General features: G+C 40.7%; 1 protein-coding gene and 2 long non-coding RNA genes across 5 annotated transcripts in view; 2 read left to right on the forward strand and 1 right to left on the reverse strand.

Annotated features, from left to right (window-relative positions):
• Positions 1-12,767: 12,767 nt before the first annotated feature.
• Positions 12,768-20,514, forward strand: part of LOC111861636 (zinc finger protein 271) — a 17,310-nt gene continuing 9,563 nt past the window's right edge. Inside the window, exons 1-3 of one of the 3 annotated variants that reach the window (XM_033750229.1) lie at positions 12,768-13,123; positions 13,629-13,690; positions 14,321-14,488. In XM_033750229.1, the coding sequence (XP_033606120.1) occupies positions 13,631-13,690; positions 14,321-14,488 (228 nt within the window). In that variant the 5' untranslated portion in view covers positions 12,768-13,123; positions 13,629-13,630. The other 2 variants (XM_023846406.2, XM_023846485.2) reach the window with 2 other exon arrangements.
• Positions 14,539-16,483, forward strand: LOC117282068. The gene is made up of 3 exons (XR_004512666.1): positions 14,539-14,781; positions 15,458-15,459; positions 15,948-16,483. It is a non-coding gene; the product is annotated as an uncharacterized LOC117282068 (long non-coding RNA).
• LOC117282062 overlaps positions 19,716-20,514 on the reverse strand; it is a 19,222-nt gene continuing 18,423 nt past the window's right edge. Inside the window, exon 3 of the long non-coding RNA XR_004512662.1 lies at positions 19,716-19,727. This is a non-coding gene — a long non-coding RNA (uncharacterized LOC117282062). The remainder of the gene's footprint in view (positions 19,728-20,514) is intronic.

Here is a 20,514-nt window from a genome sequence, read left to right on the forward strand (position 1 = left end):
TTGTGACCGACCACCGAGCGTTGTGTTGGTTGTTAAAATTGAAGGATCCGAGCGCCAAACTCACGAGATGGGCCCTTCGCCTGTCGGAATTCGAGTACACGGTGTTACACCGACCAGGCAAATATCACTGTGTGCTCTGTGACATCGAGGATATGGCAGGGTACACTCCAGCTTCGGTGGGTGACAGTGAGCAATGGTCATCCATCGTCATCCTGGCGGACGAAAATGACCAGAACTGCTGAAAGACTCTGAGAAAGAAGACCCTGTTTAGTGCCCTGTATGGCACATACACAGTCTACTTGCAGGAGTTAAAGCCGTGATGAAGGCGAGCAGCCAGTCTGAGGCACCTAAGTCCTCTACCAAACAGGAGGACGGTTTCAAAGAAGTCCGTTGGAACAAACGGCACAGTACCAACGAGACCGCCCCGACCTCGAAGAAAGCAATGTCCGCCGCTGAAATCACGCCCCCTAAAGAGGTTGCCACCCGCAACTTCGACGCCCCCTGAAGACATCCATGGAGACAGACAGTACCAGTACATAGGCCGCTAGACCTGCAGACACAGTCTCTGACAAAGCAGGTAGTCTTCCTCCAATTATATTGATTATTGAAGTTATTGAAGGAAAGATAGAGGGGCGGATAGAAGTGACAAGAAGACGAGGAAGAAGACATAAGAAGATGCTGGGTGACCTTGGCGACAGAAGAGGATACTGTCATTTGAAGGAGAAAGCTCTAGATCGCATTAAGTGGAGGAATTGTTTTGGAAGAGACTGGACCTGTAGTCTGATAGATTACTGATGATGATGAAACCTCATCGAGTTGAAGAAGCAATTGAGAAACGTGGTCAAGGGCGACTTCAAGTACCGCAGCACAAGGAACGGAACCAGAGTCTTTACGAAAGGCATGGTGGATTTCGAACCCGTCAAGATGCACTTCAACAACAATAGCCTATCCTAGTATTCTTTTTCCCCAAATCCCAAAGACCTGTGAAGGCAGTAATCTGACACCTCCCAATCAATATTATTGCTCAGGACATTTCAGAAAGCATGGAAACCCTGGGGTTTGACGTTGTTAGCGTCAGGCAAATAACAACAACTGACCGAGCCCCGCCCGAAGAAGCAACAACCAGAAACCTCCCCTTGTTCCTCATAACCTTGCCCCGAAAGGTAAAATTGCAAGAAAACTTCAATCTGCTAAGATTTTGCCACATGTCCATCAAGGTGACAGTTGATTTTAATGAGAAGCACCGATTTTGGAATAGCAGGCGAGAAACTCGTTGATTTTTTGTATGAGTGAATTCGAAATTTCAGCACTACAGTGCCCCTGCGGGAAATGATGACGTGCTGGTTATTGTGGTCCACCAAAATATCAGAGTGTCAAATGTTATCGACTCTAATATTTTGGATTCAGATCATATACAAATAGTATTCCACATACAGGATCATGTTAAAATTAGGAATATTTCTGAACTCATTAAAAATTTTACAGATTGGCAGCGGTTTTAAAGTCTCTCCTCTCCCCCAAGTATCAAAATTAATTCATGTATAGAAACAGACAATGCAGCTCGCGACTTTGCAGCCTCTATAGCGTCAGCATATAGGCTGTCGACTGAAACAACCATAACTTCAGTTAGTAATAGCCGCCCATCTGGCCTAGACCGCCTACTCAAGCACAAACAGAGGCTCAGAAAATTCTGGCAAGAAACCCGGAATCCAGCATGCAAAACGGCAGTGAACTGGGTCACTAAAACTATAAGGAAAATGCCCCGGAAGAGGGCACTTGAACGATGGGAAACCAAGATAGAGATTTGTGATATTACACCTCGAGTAATATGGCCTATTGCGAAATCCCTCACAAAGAGGAGTACCAACTGCAATTCATGGTCCTTTTGACCCAGGATTTTATACAAAAGAAAAAGCCAATGTAATTGCAAAATTATTTAGAAAACTGTTCACGCCCCACAAACTATGTAACACTGACCATGAACGGCAGATGGAGACCTGAGTTCAAGCTGTGCTGGGTACCGTCGAAGAAATCGACTAAGCAAAATTTCGTCCATGTGACGTCTACAAAGAAATTCGATTCCTGAAATTAGGAAAGACCTGCGGATTTGATGGCATTCCAGATGAATGTCTCAGGCACATTCCAAGATCTCTCGCTCATATAACGCATTCATTTAATCACTGCTTTCGACTCTGTCACTTTGCGGCACCTTGGAAGGAAGCCAAAATCATAGCTTTGACTAAGGACGGCAAGGATCCAAAATTTCCACAAAATTTACGTCCGATTAGCCTCCTGTCCACTGCGAGCAAACTTTTCAAAAAAGTAATTCTAAGAATAATCCATAGACACATAGAGGAAAGAAACTTGCCAATCACAGCACAATACTCCAATGTACCGCATCACGTCTCTCTGAATTTCAATAATAATATGTCGACTGCTGTGATGTTCTTGGACATCGAAAAGGCCTTTGACACAACATGGCACACCGGCCTACCATATAAGCTCTCATGTTTAAAATTTTCGTCCAGTCTCGTTAAGCTGATTGCTTTCTTTCTAAACAAGAGAAAATTTAAAGTTTCAATAGAAGGCGAACTTTCTCCGCCCAGGAAAGTAGAGGCAGGGGTTTCGTGATTGCCCCAGTGTTGTACAGCTTATATATAAATGATGCCCCCGCGGCACCTAGAATAAACCTTGCTCTGTTCGCGGAAGGTACTTGTATATACGCAACAGAGGAACGTGAGCGACAAATATTCAACAAACTCCAGCTTGGTCTCACTGTTGTGGTGTTATGGTATCAGCACTGGAACATAAAGATCAATGAAGGGAAGACCCAGGTTATCTACTTCTTCAGAAGACGTAGAATGCCTGAGGACGCTCTGCAACTAGACGGAAGGAACAACCCCTTTGTAAATAGTATTAAATATCTCGGTGTCACCTTCGATAGGAGGATGACATGGAGACTACACATCGAGAAACCCGCAGCCAAGGTCTTGGACACTTACATTTGGACATACTCTATATTCAAAAGCAAGCATTTGAGCGCGCATATTGAATTAATCGTGTACAGAGCACTAATTAGATCGATAATGACTAGTGCCTGTCCCACCTGGGAATTTACGACGGACACTCATTTGGTGGAATTGCATTGCTTGCAGAACAGAGTTCTCCGCGCTACTAGCAACCTTGACAGGCGCACAACGGTCCGCGAACTTCAGCGTCTGCAGAATAGAGTTCTCCGCGCTATTGGCAATCTTGACAGACGTACACCGGTCCGCAAACTGCAGCGCCTGCAGAACAGATTTCTCCGCACAACTGGCACACTTGACAGACGCACACCAGTCCGCGATTTGCACTTCGCATTCAAAATCCCTTACTTGAATGATTATATGAATAAATTATGCAGGAGGCAGGCAGTTCTCATCCTAAATCATGAGAATCCAAATGTACGTTCATTTGGACAACGAGTAAACAGGCGGTCTAGCCTACTAACGTTCAAGTGTCTAAATGCCGTTTCGGAGTGTTAAATAAATTCATGCATAAGCTGCTGCATTATCCTGCACTGACAGATGTCCCTGTACACATTAGAATTAATTTCGGTTTATACTTGTGAAGAGTGTAAAAAAATGTTTATATCACATATTTACTCCTGTGAGAATAATGTAACCTCAGGTGGAATAACGTGTAGAAAGTGAACACCAATTCAAATAAGACCAATCTCTCATTTTTATCGATAAGGAGTATCAACGAAGAAGGAAAAGAAGGTGTAGACAGTAACAAAATTATGGTCATGGGTCGGAGCGGGGCCCGATACCAGAAGTTTGTGTGCCGGCTGATTTCCGGCAGTAAGCTTCTGCCCTGCCCTGCTCTGCTGGTACCATCAATTTTTCATCAGACACAGCAGTGCCTTAACTCTCCAGTAACAGCGCCAGGAGACAGCCGACTATGTCGGCGCATGTACCGTAGCTCTGCCAGCCAGCCAGGCTCATCGCCGTTCGCCGCTATCCCGTCACCTCGCGATCACCGAGCGGCGGCAAAGGAAGAACACCGGGCTGCTACAAATAAGACGCAGCTAAACAAACAGCCCTTTTAGGTGCCTTCAGTTAACACCGTCAAAGCCGGACCGGGGCTAGCCGCTAGGAAGGAATCTCCATCGACAGCGGGGCACGCTCCCCACTCTAAGTGTAGTGAACGTTTATTGTCATAGTTACGTGGTTGTCTCAGCAAGGATCGACATCCGACTACACGTTTGTATTGACGAAGGCATACAGATCAATTGTTACGAAAAGGTTATTTCTTTCCCCTTCTGCTTGAGTTATAAAATGTAAGGTCTCAAACTCGGGATAAATCCCATTATGAATCAAACTTTTAGTTCCTCAGATGCAGATATATGACAATATTGAAAACATTGCCAAAAAGAATGGAAGTTCACTTATCTTTTTATTGCAGACGGAGAGTATTAAATCAAATGAACGGGAGGATAGAAAACTTGATAAATGGATAGACTGAGAAATAAACTTTACCTTAAACATATCAAGAAACACAGATGTATGGTTAGGTGGATGAATAATATGTACAGATGTACAGATATATAGGTCGTTATATGTGTGGACAAAATATAAATGTGCAGACATAAATTTAAAAAACAAATTTAAATACACAAGCACATACACACACACACACACACAGAGAAAGCTAACATGCAATCCATTCATCCTTCAAGCAAGATGTAATATTTTGTGAAGTACAGATTCTTTTTTACACAAAATCATTTATCAGCATACTTAAATATATATACCTTAGAAAGGAGAGAAGCCGCTTTGCTTATTTCTGCACGGAAATATGAGTATTGAATGAAATAGCAGGTGCAAAAAGATGTTCAGTTTCTCTCAACCATAAGTCATAGGTAACTATAGTAGTACTGAAACAAATAATCATTTATTAAGTGAGTATCCATGGTAGTATTAACACTGTTGGCTCTCCCTTCTATTGGTGACTTATTGCCATGCAACTAACTGCACAGAAATATATGAAATCTGAATAAAATGACAGTTGTTCAGCTTCGCTCAACCACAGGGCAGAGGTTACTATGGTAATACTGAACCACATAATCATTTGTTAAGTGCGTATCCATGGTAGTGTTAACACTGCTATCTCTCCCTTCTATTGGTGGCTTAATGTCATGTAACTAATTGCGGATTACAATGGAAAATTATATAAATATATTTCAAAAGGAAACAAGCGATGCAAAACAAGGTTTTACTTCCCCATTGAAAACTTTCCAAGATGCACACCGGTCCGCGACTTGCACACGGCTTTCAACTTTCCGTATGTATACGACTATACTTGTATAACAATACTGTGCAGGCGACAAGCAGAAGTCATACAAAATCATGAGAATAAATATTGTGACGTGTTGCGCTATGGATGACGCCCTTCCCTCCCTGCCATCCGTGACGTGCCGAGCGGAGACGAAGTGAGCCGAGTCCCAGTACGCTGGCCGCTATGCAAAGCGACTAAACAGCGGTTGGTAGGCAAAGCGAGTAGACAGCGGTGGCGTAACACGGGAAACTGCAGTTGCTACGCAGCCGTAAACAACTCCCAACAGCGTTGCTAGGCTATCGGCAAACACGGCGTCAGACAGCAGTGGTGCCTATTACGTAACGGTTTTCTGTGTTGTCCATAACGGGGCTAAATAAGGAGCAGCGAAGACTATTCAAGAGTTAGTTTCAAGTTAGATACGAGTTAGTTACGAGTTTGCCAGGGAAGAGTATTCAGTTAAGTAATTGTAATACTGCAGATAGCAGTAGTTGTCAGATTGTAAACTGTGTGATTGTATGAGCAAGCGTGGAATAAAATTCGCTATATCTAATAAGGCGTGAAGTTATTTGTCACGTTATACACCCAACACGTGACAATATGTTCACGGTATAGGACAAGGTGAAACCAGACACACAAAATATAAGAGGCTGAAACTTGGCGATTATCAAGCTTACGACCGTTTAAATGGTTAAGCTTCCGTTGTAGCTTGTCATACCTAATTTAGACATGATCTGCTCTGTAAAGCCTGTACTGACAGAGGACTTGTGTGTAGTGTAAAAAGAAGAATTTTCAATAACATGTTATATGTGCGAAATATACATTTGACGAAAGCAAAGTGTATTCATAAGAGATATTCCCATCTTCTTGTCAGAGAGGATGTTAACATAAGTACTATTACCGAAAAAGTTCAGTTGCAAAAAAAAATATCTGGTCGTAGCCCTTAAGGGGTCTGACGCCAAGAAGAACTGTTTGGCGATAAACCGCCAGTCGTTAAGTAACTTTGACTTTGATTTTGCCAAGCCAATTTGCTTACTGCTGCACAGATATGTATGAAATTTGAATAAAATGATAATTGTTCAGTTTCTCTCAACCACAGGTCAGAAGTTACTATGATAATACTGAATCAAATAATCTTTTATTAAGTGCATACTCATGTTAATGCTAACACTGTAGGCTCTGCCTCTATTAGTGACTTACAATTAATTGCCTCATTTATCCTCGCTCTATAACTTCGGCACGGACAGCGTAGAGATTCCAACAGTTCCTATATTGTTGCGTGTGGATTCGTTGATATTGGANTGCAACTGTTTGAAAGTAATAAAAATCTGGTCTTAGCGAAAAGTATTTAGTGGGTTCTCTGGACTGATGGATCGGTTTATTTGATGTCACTGTCACTATCACTGTCACTGTCACTGTCACTAATCTCCAAAACTCACATATGATATGCTCCATTCTCGTCCTTCTACTCTCAACTGCCTTGTAGCTTCTACTTCACTCTGATAGCTTACGACTGACTGCAAATGACGTTTGTTGTCCTCTATAAAAATCCAGCGTGGACCTACAGAAAACAAGTCACGTGATTCATAGGCAGCGACTTCATTATTGCTCCTGCTTTTGTCTAGCAACCAGCAATAAACATTCGTTCACTGAGATACAGCTTTTAATGTTGCGCGTTTCAACATGTTTACCGAGTCGCTACCTAGCAATTGTTGTATATGGTGACACCGGGTATGGATTGTTATATAAGGTATAGTGATGCTTACCATAAACTGTTGTACATGTTAATACCTGTGTGCTGTATGGGGATACATATTATGTAATGAATTGTTTTATAAGGTAATTGATATAATATGTTACATGGTATATTGTAATATGAGGAAAAGACGGTACCTTATGGATACATAGCACGAGGAAACGATTGTACCAACAGGAAGTATCAAGAGAATAACTTCAGGAAGGATCAAAAAGTTAGAGCTTTGTCCTTCATCTATGCTGTCAGAAGAAAGAAGCTTGTTTTTTACTAAGAACAAGAGAGCTCTGGACCCTCCAAAAACTCACGAGGGTGATGCAATGAATGACGCTAGTCAGAGTATTCCAGAAGAGTAACGCACTAACTGGACCACATATATATACCCCATGGGGCGTTAGCAAGACGCTTTTTGATATCGACGCTGCCTGAGTATTCATTAAGTGGAGCAGGAGCTGTCTGATACCAGGAGTCGGCCGCTGCCCTTGCTCAGGCAAACCACTGATTTTCTTACAAAAAAAGGTTTTTTCTATAACTGTGTACATTGTCAATAAATGTATTAGTTAATTTCCAGTTGCAGTACTCTCAAACCCCGCACTGATTCCCAAGTGAACCGCTCGCCCTGCCAACCTGCAATCTGTCCCATCACCGGGATACAACACAATGATCATGTATTCTTGTCAAACGCTTAAAGTAGGTGTTTATCGCTCGGTTATCTAGCTATATACGTTACAAAAATTTTCACCTTAACTTTAGCATAAGAGATGTAGAAGCATTTCTCAACATCCAAAAAATAGACATCCTCTTGGTGTCCGAAATACATTTTACAGAACAAAACTATATAAATATCCCAAACTATATCACATACGCTAAGAATTATCCGAATGAGAGTACCTTTGCAGACTCAGCCATAAATATATTAGAAGAAAACCGAATCCTGCCGTACCATCAATTTGGATTTCGACAGAAAAATTCTACCATAGAACAATACACTGAACCATTATCCGTGTGAGACTGAGAAGTACTACAAGAAATCAGACTACCATACTATTTGTGTAAACGTCTAAGAATCAAACCGAACGCTTTATCGCTATAAGAACTGGCGGGAAGGAGTACTTGAAATATTTCAACTTGGATGATCAACTCGAATATGGTGTCATAAGGTTTAAGACAGATATTCAAGATTTCGATTCTGGGTAAGAGATATTATGGAATCTGGTTAAAGTAGCCTCCAATGAACTATATGCTTACAGCGTTTCATTCTGTCAGTGGTAGAAAAATATGAAGCTACTCTACATGATGACAATGCATATTCCTCTAGTTCCATTGTAACCGCACCATGCAGGAACCTCAGCAATGTTGTTGATTTACATTCTTAATTACAATGTACTACATTTAAATGAACTGTATTACTGATAACAAGATGATACACAATTGACCCCAGCACCAGCAGACGCCAAGGACAACATCTGGTCTTTCTGAGGGACAAGCAAGCTGCAGGTCACTTGAGAACCCAGAACGGAGCAGGAAGTATCCCGCTGTGTTTTCTGGGGATTTCAATGCTTAACTTCGACGGTTCGAGTCTTTGAAAATTTGAGTCTTGACAGATACGAGTCGCAATAATTTTCGAATGGGCGTACCGAGCGATCGTTAGCGTACCTCCATTTATTTGAGAGCTGTCAGAGGGACCGTGTTGTACTTAGGCCCAAATTAACATGGATCTGGTTAGGGATTGGCTGAATGCAAATGAGAGAAACACCCAAATTTCAGGTTCAGCCAATCAGCAAAATTTCAGAGGAGAGGAATCCAGGCGTTCCCGGAACCGTCGGGACTTCTGCCTCTCCAGAGCAGTCAGTCATCAGAAGGAAATAGCGGGAGTGAGTCACACAAGGCAATAAGAGCAGTCAGTCTTTACAAGGGAATAAGAGCGGTTAGTCATGGACAGTGAGTAACAGGAGTGAGTAGCCAAAGGGAGTAACAGTAGTAACCTCCCGGACGTTAAATTGGTGTACAAAGTCCAAGTGCTACGGCCTCGTAATGTGTAACTCTAGTGAACACCTACAGTAAAAGCAACAGTGTTGGTGAAGTGCGAGTTTTTTTCAGTGTTCTCTCTCTCCTTGTGTGAGCAAGGCCCAGAAGTCGCCCAGAGACAGAATCCAGTCCTACCTTCTGAGCAGTCGGAACCCCAAACGCCCGCCTATCCATATCCCCACCTTTGTTTTCCCCGTTCCAAACTCGTGGATTTCACCCAAGTCCACTGGCGCCCATAAAAATTCAAGTATTCAGAGCAATCCCACACCCTACCCTGAATCAGACAGCTACAAGGAAGCGGCGGATGAAAGTGCAGACCACAAAGGTGCGAACGTGAAGGGCAGGTATAAGTGACGACCAACTCGTGGGCTTGAAGTCTAACTGAGCGGTAAGGACGACGAAGAGGAGGGCCGTAAGACCATGTTCAGATCCTTGCTGGTTGTCGGCTGGGTTGCAATTGACTCGCTTTTCCTGTAAGTCGTTATATATCCTAAATAAATTCCTTAGAAACACCGCTTCATAGAATTTTACACTGTTGACTGACGTCTTAGTATCTTCGGTACAAGAGAAGCACTAGCGAGACCGGCAACTGTGTCTGGACAGCCTACGGTCGCACACACGCGTTTCTGTTTCAAGACCATTGAACACGGGTTCTACCCAAGCAAGAACTCTGTAAGAAATCTGTTTGCGTGTATAATGTACTGGAATTTATATGAATGTCTTATTATTTTTTTTTTATTGCTAGTGGGATGGGACTAAGTCTCATGTACTGCGGCCACTTCTGGTCTCTTGTACCAGCCACAGATGACAGGTGAGGGTGATTATGGAGCAATTGGTGGAATTACGATTGGCAGGGGAAACCGAAGTTCTCGGAGAAAACCTGCCCCAGCGCCACTTTGTCCACCACAAATCCCACTTGACCAGACTCGGGATTGAATCCGGGCTGCCGCGGCGGAAAGCTAGCGACTAACCGCTTGAGCTATGGCGCGGCTCTTTTAAACGTTTTATAGTATTTGTTTTGTCCCTGTTCTTTCAAACCTAAAGAATATTTACCGTGGGTACAGTACGCGAAAATAGAAAACCGTGTCTCAAAGGCTTCTGATATGTGAAGTACAGTCAGTGACCAGCGATTCGCTCATGGGCATGAAGGGGTGTGACGCACAGTATGTAAGAATACTTTCCACCCTTCATTCAGATGAAACTGTGAACACTGGATAGCGTGACTGGAAGCAGAAACAACCTGCCATAAAGCCGAATATGGATTACAGCTGTAAAACGAGTGCAGTAGGTGAGACTGACATGCTGCTGAGCTATGTTCAGTGCATTCGTAAGTCTGTGAGATGGTAGAAGGAGCTGGTATTTGATGCAGCAGTGCCCAATGGATATGCACTCTATCTCACTCACAATGAGAAAGGTGTATCATCTCCTGAATTTCAAACTAGTGTCAACTTAGGGCTTCTGGAAACACACAAAGAAGTACCTCATCTAGAGGCAGATGGTGTACAAGTGGGGACATTTCTCATAGCCTGGCAGACAGTCGCTTCACTTGCCTAGCACAGCTTGTCAACAAAATTCAAAGATGAAGCAGCATGTGATGGAAAAGGACAGAACCGTTACATGTGCAGTGAATGTGACGTTGGACTGTGCGTGGCTCCCTGCTTCAAACGATACCGCCCACAGAAACAGTTTTCAAAAAACAAAGAAAATAAGTGAGAAAAGTAAAACTATCCCTGTAAGAAGCTATGCAGACACATAGGGTTGTGAGACGTCGAGGCTCCTACATTTTCTAGAGGTTTTCAGCCTTATACGCCTGCGGCCGTTTTCCCCAGGAAGTTTCCTGGTAGTCATTTCTGTTAGAGGCTGAGACGACCACAGGACCATAGTGCGGCTGGAAGGACTGGGTCAATTGAAAACTCCAATAACCTCATCGGGGATCGAACCGGTGACCTTCCGGCTTGTAGCATAGTACATTAACCAACTACGCCGCCGCGTGCCCACAAAAAAGAAATGCACATAGCCGCACCATAGCTCAGATTGTTAGTCGCTGGTTTCCCACCTCGGCGGCCCGGGTTAGAACCCATGTCTGATAATGTGGGATTTGTGGTAAACGAAGTGGCGCTGAGGCAGGTTCTCTCCGAGTACTTCAGTTTCTCCTGCCAATCTTCATTTCACCAATTTATTCACAGTCACCGTCATCTCTCATCTGCGGTGTACCATAGGTCAGTATTGGCGGCAGTACCAAGTGAACTCAAGCCCACTAAGAATAACAATAAATAAGGAGTGTCCATAGTGTTGATAGTGCGTTATCGTGTTTCTTTCAACGTGGAAAGTTTCCATGAGGGATTTTTTATCCGAAATGAGAACTAAAATATAGTGTAAGAAGCTTGAATATCTCAGACTTTACTAAACCAGACTAACCTAGCCGGTGATTGAATAAGTGTTCACAACTCTTGCAAGAGACTGAGTCAGTCGGTGTGCTATTCGGTATTGTGAAACCTCTGTGATATCATGTTGGCGTCAGCTTAGTTATCGCAAATGACGGCCACTCGCAAATGACCTACAACCGTCTCAACAAACATTCGTGTGGGAGCGAGACTTTAACACAGGCCATCTCTAAATGAGAGGTTCCGTGATAGAAAGCACTCTTAATGACTTCCATGAAAAACCGTGTTACCCTTGTGAATTATTCGTTTTATATCCTACGTAAGTTTCTCAGTCCATCTTTTGAAAGAATGAATTATTTCAGAAAAAAGACAAACATGCATCCAATTAAGTTGCAGATGATTATTTCCTACGTCACATAATGAGCAATTTTGATGCAAAATGGAATACAATGTAAGCAGGAAGAATAATTGAGGCATTTTTATCGGCATTTCCATAAACAAATTTCGAAGAAAACAACTGAAATACAAACTTCTCATTAAAGCAATGCATCAAGGCATTAAAAGGCTGGAAAAACTTATGCTGTGGGGAACGTCTAGGAATTAAAATCATATTCTACAAGGGTTTAAGCGGGTTGTCATCTAGGGATGGCCTAGGATTTGTTGATGGGGGATCTTGTTTTGGTTGCTGTTAAATATTGTATACCAGCAGTTGCCTAGCACTGGCCAAATTTTCTTCTCCACGGACTAATAACTGTACAAGAAACCTCAACCTTAAATGAGGACTCCAAGTAAATGCGGGAATATAATTCTAATTATTCACGAAGACGTCGCATAATCGCATATCTGAACCAATTACGAAACCTTTCTTTCTATATATGTTACAGTTCACAATGTCCAATGCATTTTGGGTAAGGAGATGTTGGATTGGTATGAATGAAATGTTATGACTTTACAGGCACTGGTGAGAAACTTTCTGATTATACAACCCTCACCCTTTGTGTGTGTGTGTTTTTTTTTTTAACTGGGTCCAATATCACTACAATGGTATCCTTTGGAACGGATATGAGTGAAGTGATACTGAACCCAATTCAGAAAAAGAAAAAAGAACAAGCGAGTAAGAAACTCTGCAGCACAAGAAATATTTTTGCAGAATTATTTATTGCTATTCATGTGAACTGGTGGTTCTGACTGCATGAGAGATTGGGGGGGGGGGGCGCGTAGAATGGTACGGTAGCATTTTATTTTATTGATCATATTGTCGGTGCTTGTGGTCATTTCTCATTTAGTTAGGGTACGTCTGCGTAGAGATGGCATGAGTAATGCAACACGACGTTACCGCGATCATATTGCCCGAGTTCCCGGAGCGAGATGGCAGCTTTGGCATCTAGGAAGAAATACATAAGTTGTGGACATTCTTCAAGGAATCATAGGATCATTCGAAAGAAATTAGATTTCTTCATATTTGGATAAATTGCTAGAAGCTAACACAATTGTGGTTCGTGATATTCCGCTGTTGCAAATTGTGCTAGAGATTCTTTTGAACTCAGCGCCCATTATACATGTTTCTACGAGAATGAATATTTTTACAGTGTTTATACTCTTTCTCGCTTGTTACACATACCAGTCACACTAATAAAGGAAGGCAAGAACGTGAAGGTCTTGAGGGTCTGTGGTGAACAGGTTGAATTTGCATGGTTTACAAATGCGTAGTGAAAACTGTTTTGCAGTTCCGAGATATAAATCTGTAGATTATGTTTACCGTTTGTAGGATGTAACTCTGTGCAGTCCGGTAGCCTCTTAACGACGTTTGGAAGCAAGAGGTTCGCTCAAAATGAGTGAACCAACTGTCCTCAAAACTTGAGCAACAGTCTCTCAGACTGCACAATGGTTAATAAGATACCAAGCTTTATAGTCTCTGCTGTGAGAACAAAGAAATCCACAATAATATGTGTTTGTACACAATCATTAGTATGTTTTCTTACAGACTTGGACAAATATTTACGTCTAGGTACAGGTACACTTGTTAGAAATATTGATGCTGTATCACTAGGACTCTTGTAAATCAATTTATATGCAACCTACAAAACATCATGTGTGATAAAAAGAAGTTTCCAGGTTATGAAAGATTCTGCATTCTCTTGTAACAGGAATGGTAATAATTCTGCCAAACAGAGCTGAACAGATATTTCCTGCTGTGAGAGAGAGAATGGTGAGTGTTTTGTGCTTGTGTACACAGAAGAATTTTATTGTCATCTGTCAGTTCTCATAACCTAAAAAACTAAACATTTTATGCGAAGCTTTGTTAGTTTTCCTACTCCATCTGCGGAGTTCACTTGGTTCTTCACATTATAAGAGTTCGCTGTATTATGTGGGAGAGGGATCAATTCAAGGAGAGTGTTAATAGTTAGGTTATATAGTGCACATGTGAGAATGAGAAGTGTGTACAAAGATTTGGACAGAAGACCTGATAGAATGAGAACACTTGGGAAATATTTGTGCAGATGAATTTTAAAAATATAATTTTGTGGGGGTGGACTGGGTTTGTTTTTTTCAGGATTCAAAGTCATGAGGGACATGTGTGAACACTGTAATAAGCCGTTATGTACCATAGAGTGCAGATATTTTGTGTACTTCCAGAGGGAGCATAAGATTCTCGGGAAGGTTCCTGCATTATGAACTTAAACATTTTCAAAGATTTTAATTCTGGTTAGAAGAAACCTGTACAGAGCAGGTGTTATGGGTTAGATGTAATGAAAACCTGCTACAATAAGTGAGCATACATTATTTCATGTATAATGTTGTACAGCCATTACTGATAAAAGATATGATGGTTTTACAGAACTGTACAAATTCAGAGAATGTTTTAGTGGGTCCATGTGGTGAGACATACCCAGCAAGTCATGATGCAAACCAGGCCATGAATATAAAAGCTGAGAAAGTCTCAGACTCAGAAGAGGAAGTGGATCCTTTGAAAATAACAGTTCAGGATATAAAGGCTGAACCTGAGGTGAGCTGAATGTTTCTGTATGTCCACTGTTAGGCAGATATCACAAATATGCAGAAATGCCAGTTATCTTTCTCATCTCCATCTGTCTGTCTGTGCACATGAAACAACTCCACTGTGCTGCTGAGTGGCCTTTGAAGACTTTTTTCTGAAGTGTCTTTAGACAGTTATAGTTTTAATCTTCAAGTAATGTATCCTGTTCTGTTATTCTACACATTGTTTTGTTTTCTGCCTCAACACAACAACTGTCAGAATGTCATTCTCCTTTTACTGTGTATAATGAGTTTATTGGTCTTGTTGGATCAAATCATACCTCAAAAACAGGTATCAAAGAGTTTAAATAAATAATAAAAACTCCAGTCATAATGCATTTTCAAACTGGGGAATTATAAAGCATGGTGTTCCACAAGGATCAATTTTAGGTCCCTTACTTTTTCTTCTCTACATAAATGATCTATCTAAAACCATCAACAATAAATCTAAACCAATTCTATATGCAGATGACACTAGTATAATATTTAAGAACTCTAAATTTGAAAACTTTAAAAATGACATAAATATTGTATTTGAAGCCTTAAACAGATGGTTCGAAGCCAATTTACTCTCATTAAATTTTGATAAAACCCATTACATATCATTCACAACTAAAAACAACCACCAAATTGATCTGGACATCAGTTATGCCAACAAATTAATCTGTAAAGTACTTGATACAAAATTCCTTGGAATACATGTAGACAGTACACTGTCTTGGAAAATACATATTGAACAAATTATACCTAAATTAAATGCAGCTTGCTATGCGATGAGATCAATTAAGCCTTTTATGTCACAGGAAACATTGAAGATGGTTTACCATGCCTACTTTCATTCTATTATGAACTATGGATTAATATTTTGGGGGAACTCTTCACATAGTGTAATAATTTTTAAAATACAAAAGAATATAATTAGAATCATTACAGGATGTAGAAGTAGAGATTCATGTAGAGAATTATTTAAGAAATTAAAAATTCTACCTCTTCAATCGCAATACATATTATCGCTTCTCTTATTTGTTGTTTACAACAAAGATAAATTCAAATTAAATTCTGATGTCTATAACATGAATACTAGACAAAAATATAACTTCCACCTACCCTCATCAACTTTATCAGTATATCAAAAAGGAGTCTACTTTACTGGCATAAAAGTGTTCAACAATCTGCCACAAAGTATTAAAAACTTGGGCAGTGATACTAAAAAGTTTAAATCAGAGTTAAAGAATTATCTACATGCTCATTCTTTCTACTCTTTAGATGAATACTTCAATGTAAATAGAGAATGATGTAAAATTAAGTTATATTAATTTTTAAGCTAAAATTGCCTGTACTTATGTATGTAACCTTTTGACTTGTTCTGTATCCAAAGGTACTAACCTACTTAGGATTTATAGAATGTAAATAAATTCAATTCAATTCAGTAGTATGACAATGTGCTGCGTGTTTCAGCTTATGAAGCTGTCATCAGGCAGGATGCGTTAAATATTTTCAGACTATTGAAATGTGCTTTATATGAATTCATATATAATAATTATTACAAATGTACCTGATTTTCAAAATTAGTTAGTACATTCAACATTCATCTGAATTATAAGAGTCATGATGGGAAGTCATAATGTTTTCATTATCACCATGAGGAAGTCTTAATTCTAAAATATAGTTCTATATAGGAGATTTCCTGAGTTTGCTGAACAGTCAAATTTTCCCCTGCCAACTGGACAGAGGGAGCCACTGGAAAAGGCAGAAGCAAAATGGCAACATCAGTTGAGGAAGTGGAGGCTTGTGCTGTGATACAGTTCCTGCATTAGCGAGGGAAGTCTGCCAGGGAGACCCACGACCAGATGACCGCTCTGTATCGGGAAGGTGTACCATCATGTAACTCAGTGGTCAGGCGGAAGAGGCGCTTTCATTGTGGACAGACAAACGTTGAAAATGAACCCCAAAGTGAAAGATCATCTCTAGCTAAGGAACCGGAAATTTTGGCACAGGTGAAGCTTTGATTCTATCCGTTTAGTCATGGGTCGGTTTTCAGCATCATCCATGACAAAGGTTGCTGTGCGTTGGGTGCCACGATTGTTGACACCAGTTCCAAAACAGCGACAGATGTGGCAAAGAAACTTTTGCAGTTGTGTCAAGACAAAAAGGTGGAATTTTTTGACCACCTGATCATGATGGATGAATGTTGAGTCTTTCATTATGACCCAGAAACAAAGGAAATGAGCAAGCAGTGGAAACATGCAAACTCGCCACTACCAAAGAATGCCAGATCCCAGCTGTCATCGGGAAAGGTGATGTTGAGCATGTTCTGGGATTGGAGGAGTGTCATCATGACTGACTATGCGCAAAAAGGTCGTCACCATCACTGGCAAGTAATACTGGAACCTTCTGTGAAAATTACGGGAGGAAATGAAAAGAAAGTGAGGTGGAATGCTGGGAAAAGTTGTGCGACTTTTTGACGGCAACACACCGGCTCATGCTGCTCTGGCTACAAGGACACTTGCTGCCAGTTTGGGGTATGAAATTCTCCCCCATCCACCATATTCACCAGACCTGGCACCGAGCCACTTCTTCCTCTTACCACAGCTAAAGGAGCCACTTCGTGGTAACGATTCCAAGATGATAATGACATCATTTCTGCAGTGGAGGACTTCCTAAACAGTTAAAATGAGACCTTCTATGATCAAAGTATCCAGCAGCTAATGCATCGTTGGGGAAAATGTGTGGCCTTGCAGGGGCATATGTAGAGAAGGATTAACTCACAATTTCTATCATGTGTGTCTCTGTTTCGTCTGGGTGATAATTTAAATTTTATGACTTCCCCCATGTATACTAATTCAAATGAATGTTGAATGTATTAACTAATTTGAAAATCACATATGTGTAATACTTATTATATTGTAACATATGAATTTGTATAAAGTGCTGTTCAGTACTTTGAAAATGTTAGTTAATGTATACTGCCTGATGATGTCTTTATACGCCGCAACATGTAGCACATTGTCATAATATTAAGACCAATAAACTCATTATACACAGTAAAAGGTGAATGACATTCTGATAGTTGTTGTGTTGAGACAGAAAACAAAATGAAGTGTTGTTATAATCTGTTGAATGTTACTTGTGATATACCACTTCCATTTCCTTTTAAGCAGTTCTAATGTAGATGAAATTAACTGAACAGTGATTCAGAGAAATTCTATAGCAGCAGAAATCCTTATGGAGTTACAGAACTGTTCAGTTATTTACTGGTACACTTACTAGAACTAAGAATTTAAATTAGTAGGACTCTTGTGAGCTAATTCCAATGTACAACACAGAATATAATGTGATAAACAAGTTTCAAGTTTATGAAAGATTCTGCATTCTCTTGCAACAAGAGTGCCAAGAATTGTACTGTATAGAGCTGAAGAAACATTTTGTGCCGTGAGAAATGAAGTTTCATGCTTGTGTGCACAGAAGAATTTCATTTTCATGTGTCAGTTGTCTTGACCATAGAAACTACATATTTTGTGACACACTTCTGTTTGTTTGCATAATCCATCCAGGGAATTTCTTACACTTGGATGTAGACATTTTAACACTTTGATATATCGTGTAGGAGAGTGATGTGGATAAGTCACATAGCACGCATGCAGGAGTGAGAAATGCATACAAAGTTTTCGATGGAAAACCTGAGAGAAGCAGACCACTTGGGAGACCTAGGTGTGGATGGAGAGATACTATTAAGATAGATTTTAAAGAAATAATTTGGGAGTGTTTGTACTGGGTCTGTTTGCCTTAGGATACAGAGCCGTAATGAGCACGTGTGACCACAGTAATGAGCCCTTAGGTACTATGACTAACTCCATGGAGCTGAGTGAGTCCTTGAGAAGCCATCAGATGCTTGGCTACTGAACAATTTCCCAAAATTGTACTGAACCTGAAAGTTTATTAACATGTTCGCAAGAACCCGTTACAGGTACCTATCCTGAGCCATATCAATCCAGTCCACACCACCCCATCCTATGTCACTTTAATAGTTCGCAGACCAGCAATTTAAATATTTATATCTCCCTGGGGACCAGCAATTTTAAACCTACTGCCCTAACTTGTGCACTTTTCACTTTACAAATTAATATAAAATCTAATTAATTTTATGAACTCAAATTTTGGAGAACACTTACCAGTGCTCCTAGAAGTGCTTGAGAGTGTGATATTTCTGGAAACATTCCCCTTTGTGAAGTGACATAACACAGAACTTGCACATGTAGACAGTCCTACTCTTTTTGTTGTGTACTGCACAAACATGGCATTGCCTAGAAGGCTGCTTCCCCTTGGCATGTTCACTCTTCACAATTTTCACGTGGGTATGTTTCGACATATCACCCAAGAGTCGCCGAGGGGGGTCTACATGAAGCCTGCGTGCAGTGGGAGTTGATGGACTCAGTCGCACTAAGTCTGTGTCTGCCACCGTGTGGTATGTAGCCCAGGCTTTTGCCACATTCAGCAAAAATGCCTTGTATTTCAATTTCGAATGAGGGTTTAGATTTTTGAAAACCAAAAATGAAGTGAAAAGGGCACAATATATAAGCCACAAGGCAACATTCTTTGTCCACTTTACTGTTTTCCGAGGAAGAGAATAATAGGCCAAGTACTGATCTGCTCTGTCAGCTGCCTTCATGAACATATTATACTCGGAAATACAAACAGGCTTCTTTACCTGTCCACTTCTCCTTTGAACATAAACCATGCTCGAATTGTAAATTATGGAAATCATATTCACAACATGAATATCCCTCCAGGACTGAAGAAGAATATCCCACTTCCTCCTGAATGTGGTTTCACCACGTTTCAGGGATTTACATTCCCTTTCAGATCTGGTGGAAGGCCTCTGTTCACCCTAATTTTTCCACCAACATGTACCTTTCTTGAAAATAGGTGTTCTGCAGTTGCACACTGTTATAATAATTGTCTTGATAGACATGGTAATTTTGATCAAGATGGGGTTACAAAACGGAAAGAATAGTATCTTGTAATTTCTTTCCTTCACCAGAATAAATTTATAAATTTCCAATGTAGCCTGAAGTGCTTTCAGTAACTACTTGAACAAGTAGGCCATACTTTGTAAGTTTCCCAGGATTATATGTTCGCATACGAAGCCTTCCCCTCCAAGGAATCGCAGATTCGTCCAAAGACAGTTGTTGGTTTGGCTTATAAACTGTCTGAAATTTCTGAACAAAAAAGTTCAATAAGGGCTGAATTTTGAAAAGCCTGCTTGTTGATTGTGGTTGCAGTTCATTATCATTGAAATGCAAACACCAAATTTGCTCAAATCTCTTACGGCTCATTAGTTTGCCAAAAATTGGAATTGGAAAATTGGATATGTTGACCAATACTCTTTCAGATTATCCCTCCTTGTATGGCCCAATAGAAAGATTTATTGCAAAAAATTTTCTTTCTTTGCTGAAGTGAACTCCAGCCACTTCACTGCCTTATAACTTCTGTTATACTGTTCACGGGGTTGGAGATAGTATCTGTTAGTTTCATGACATAGCATGTCAAAGAAACTATCTCCAAAAAAGAGTTCTGCTACTTCAGACACTTGCGTTGGGTCCGATGGAATTTGTTCACCCCTGGATTTCCAGTAAACTGTCCAAAATTAGGCATTTTGTTTACTTTCCCCATGTGGCTGTCCCCGCAATGTTGCTATCCACACTTTCATCAGAGCTACTGTCACTTTCACTTTCACTTTCACTGTCTGTGGCCACAATTTTTTGTTCACCCCTGCCACACTCACTATCAGATTGTGAGTCACTATCACTAGCAGACTCACAAGGGATGTCAGATAGCTCATTGGAGAACAAGTCAGTTATTTCTTGTTCTCCGAGAAAAAGCTTGGACCTCAACCTCTTCCGGCCTAATTCCATTTTGCACTAGTAACTTCCTGCCTGGTGCATGCAGCTGCAAGATGAACAAAGGCATTTTCTTTTGGAGTGGGAAAGGAAAACA

This window comes from Cryptotermes secundus, unplaced genomic scaffold, assembly GCF_002891405.2.
Source record: "Cryptotermes secundus unplaced genomic scaffold, Csec_1.0 scaffold1792, whole genome shotgun sequence".
In the NCBI taxonomy this organism is placed as follows: Eukaryota; Metazoa; Arthropoda; class Insecta; order Blattodea; family Kalotermitidae; genus Cryptotermes; species Cryptotermes secundus.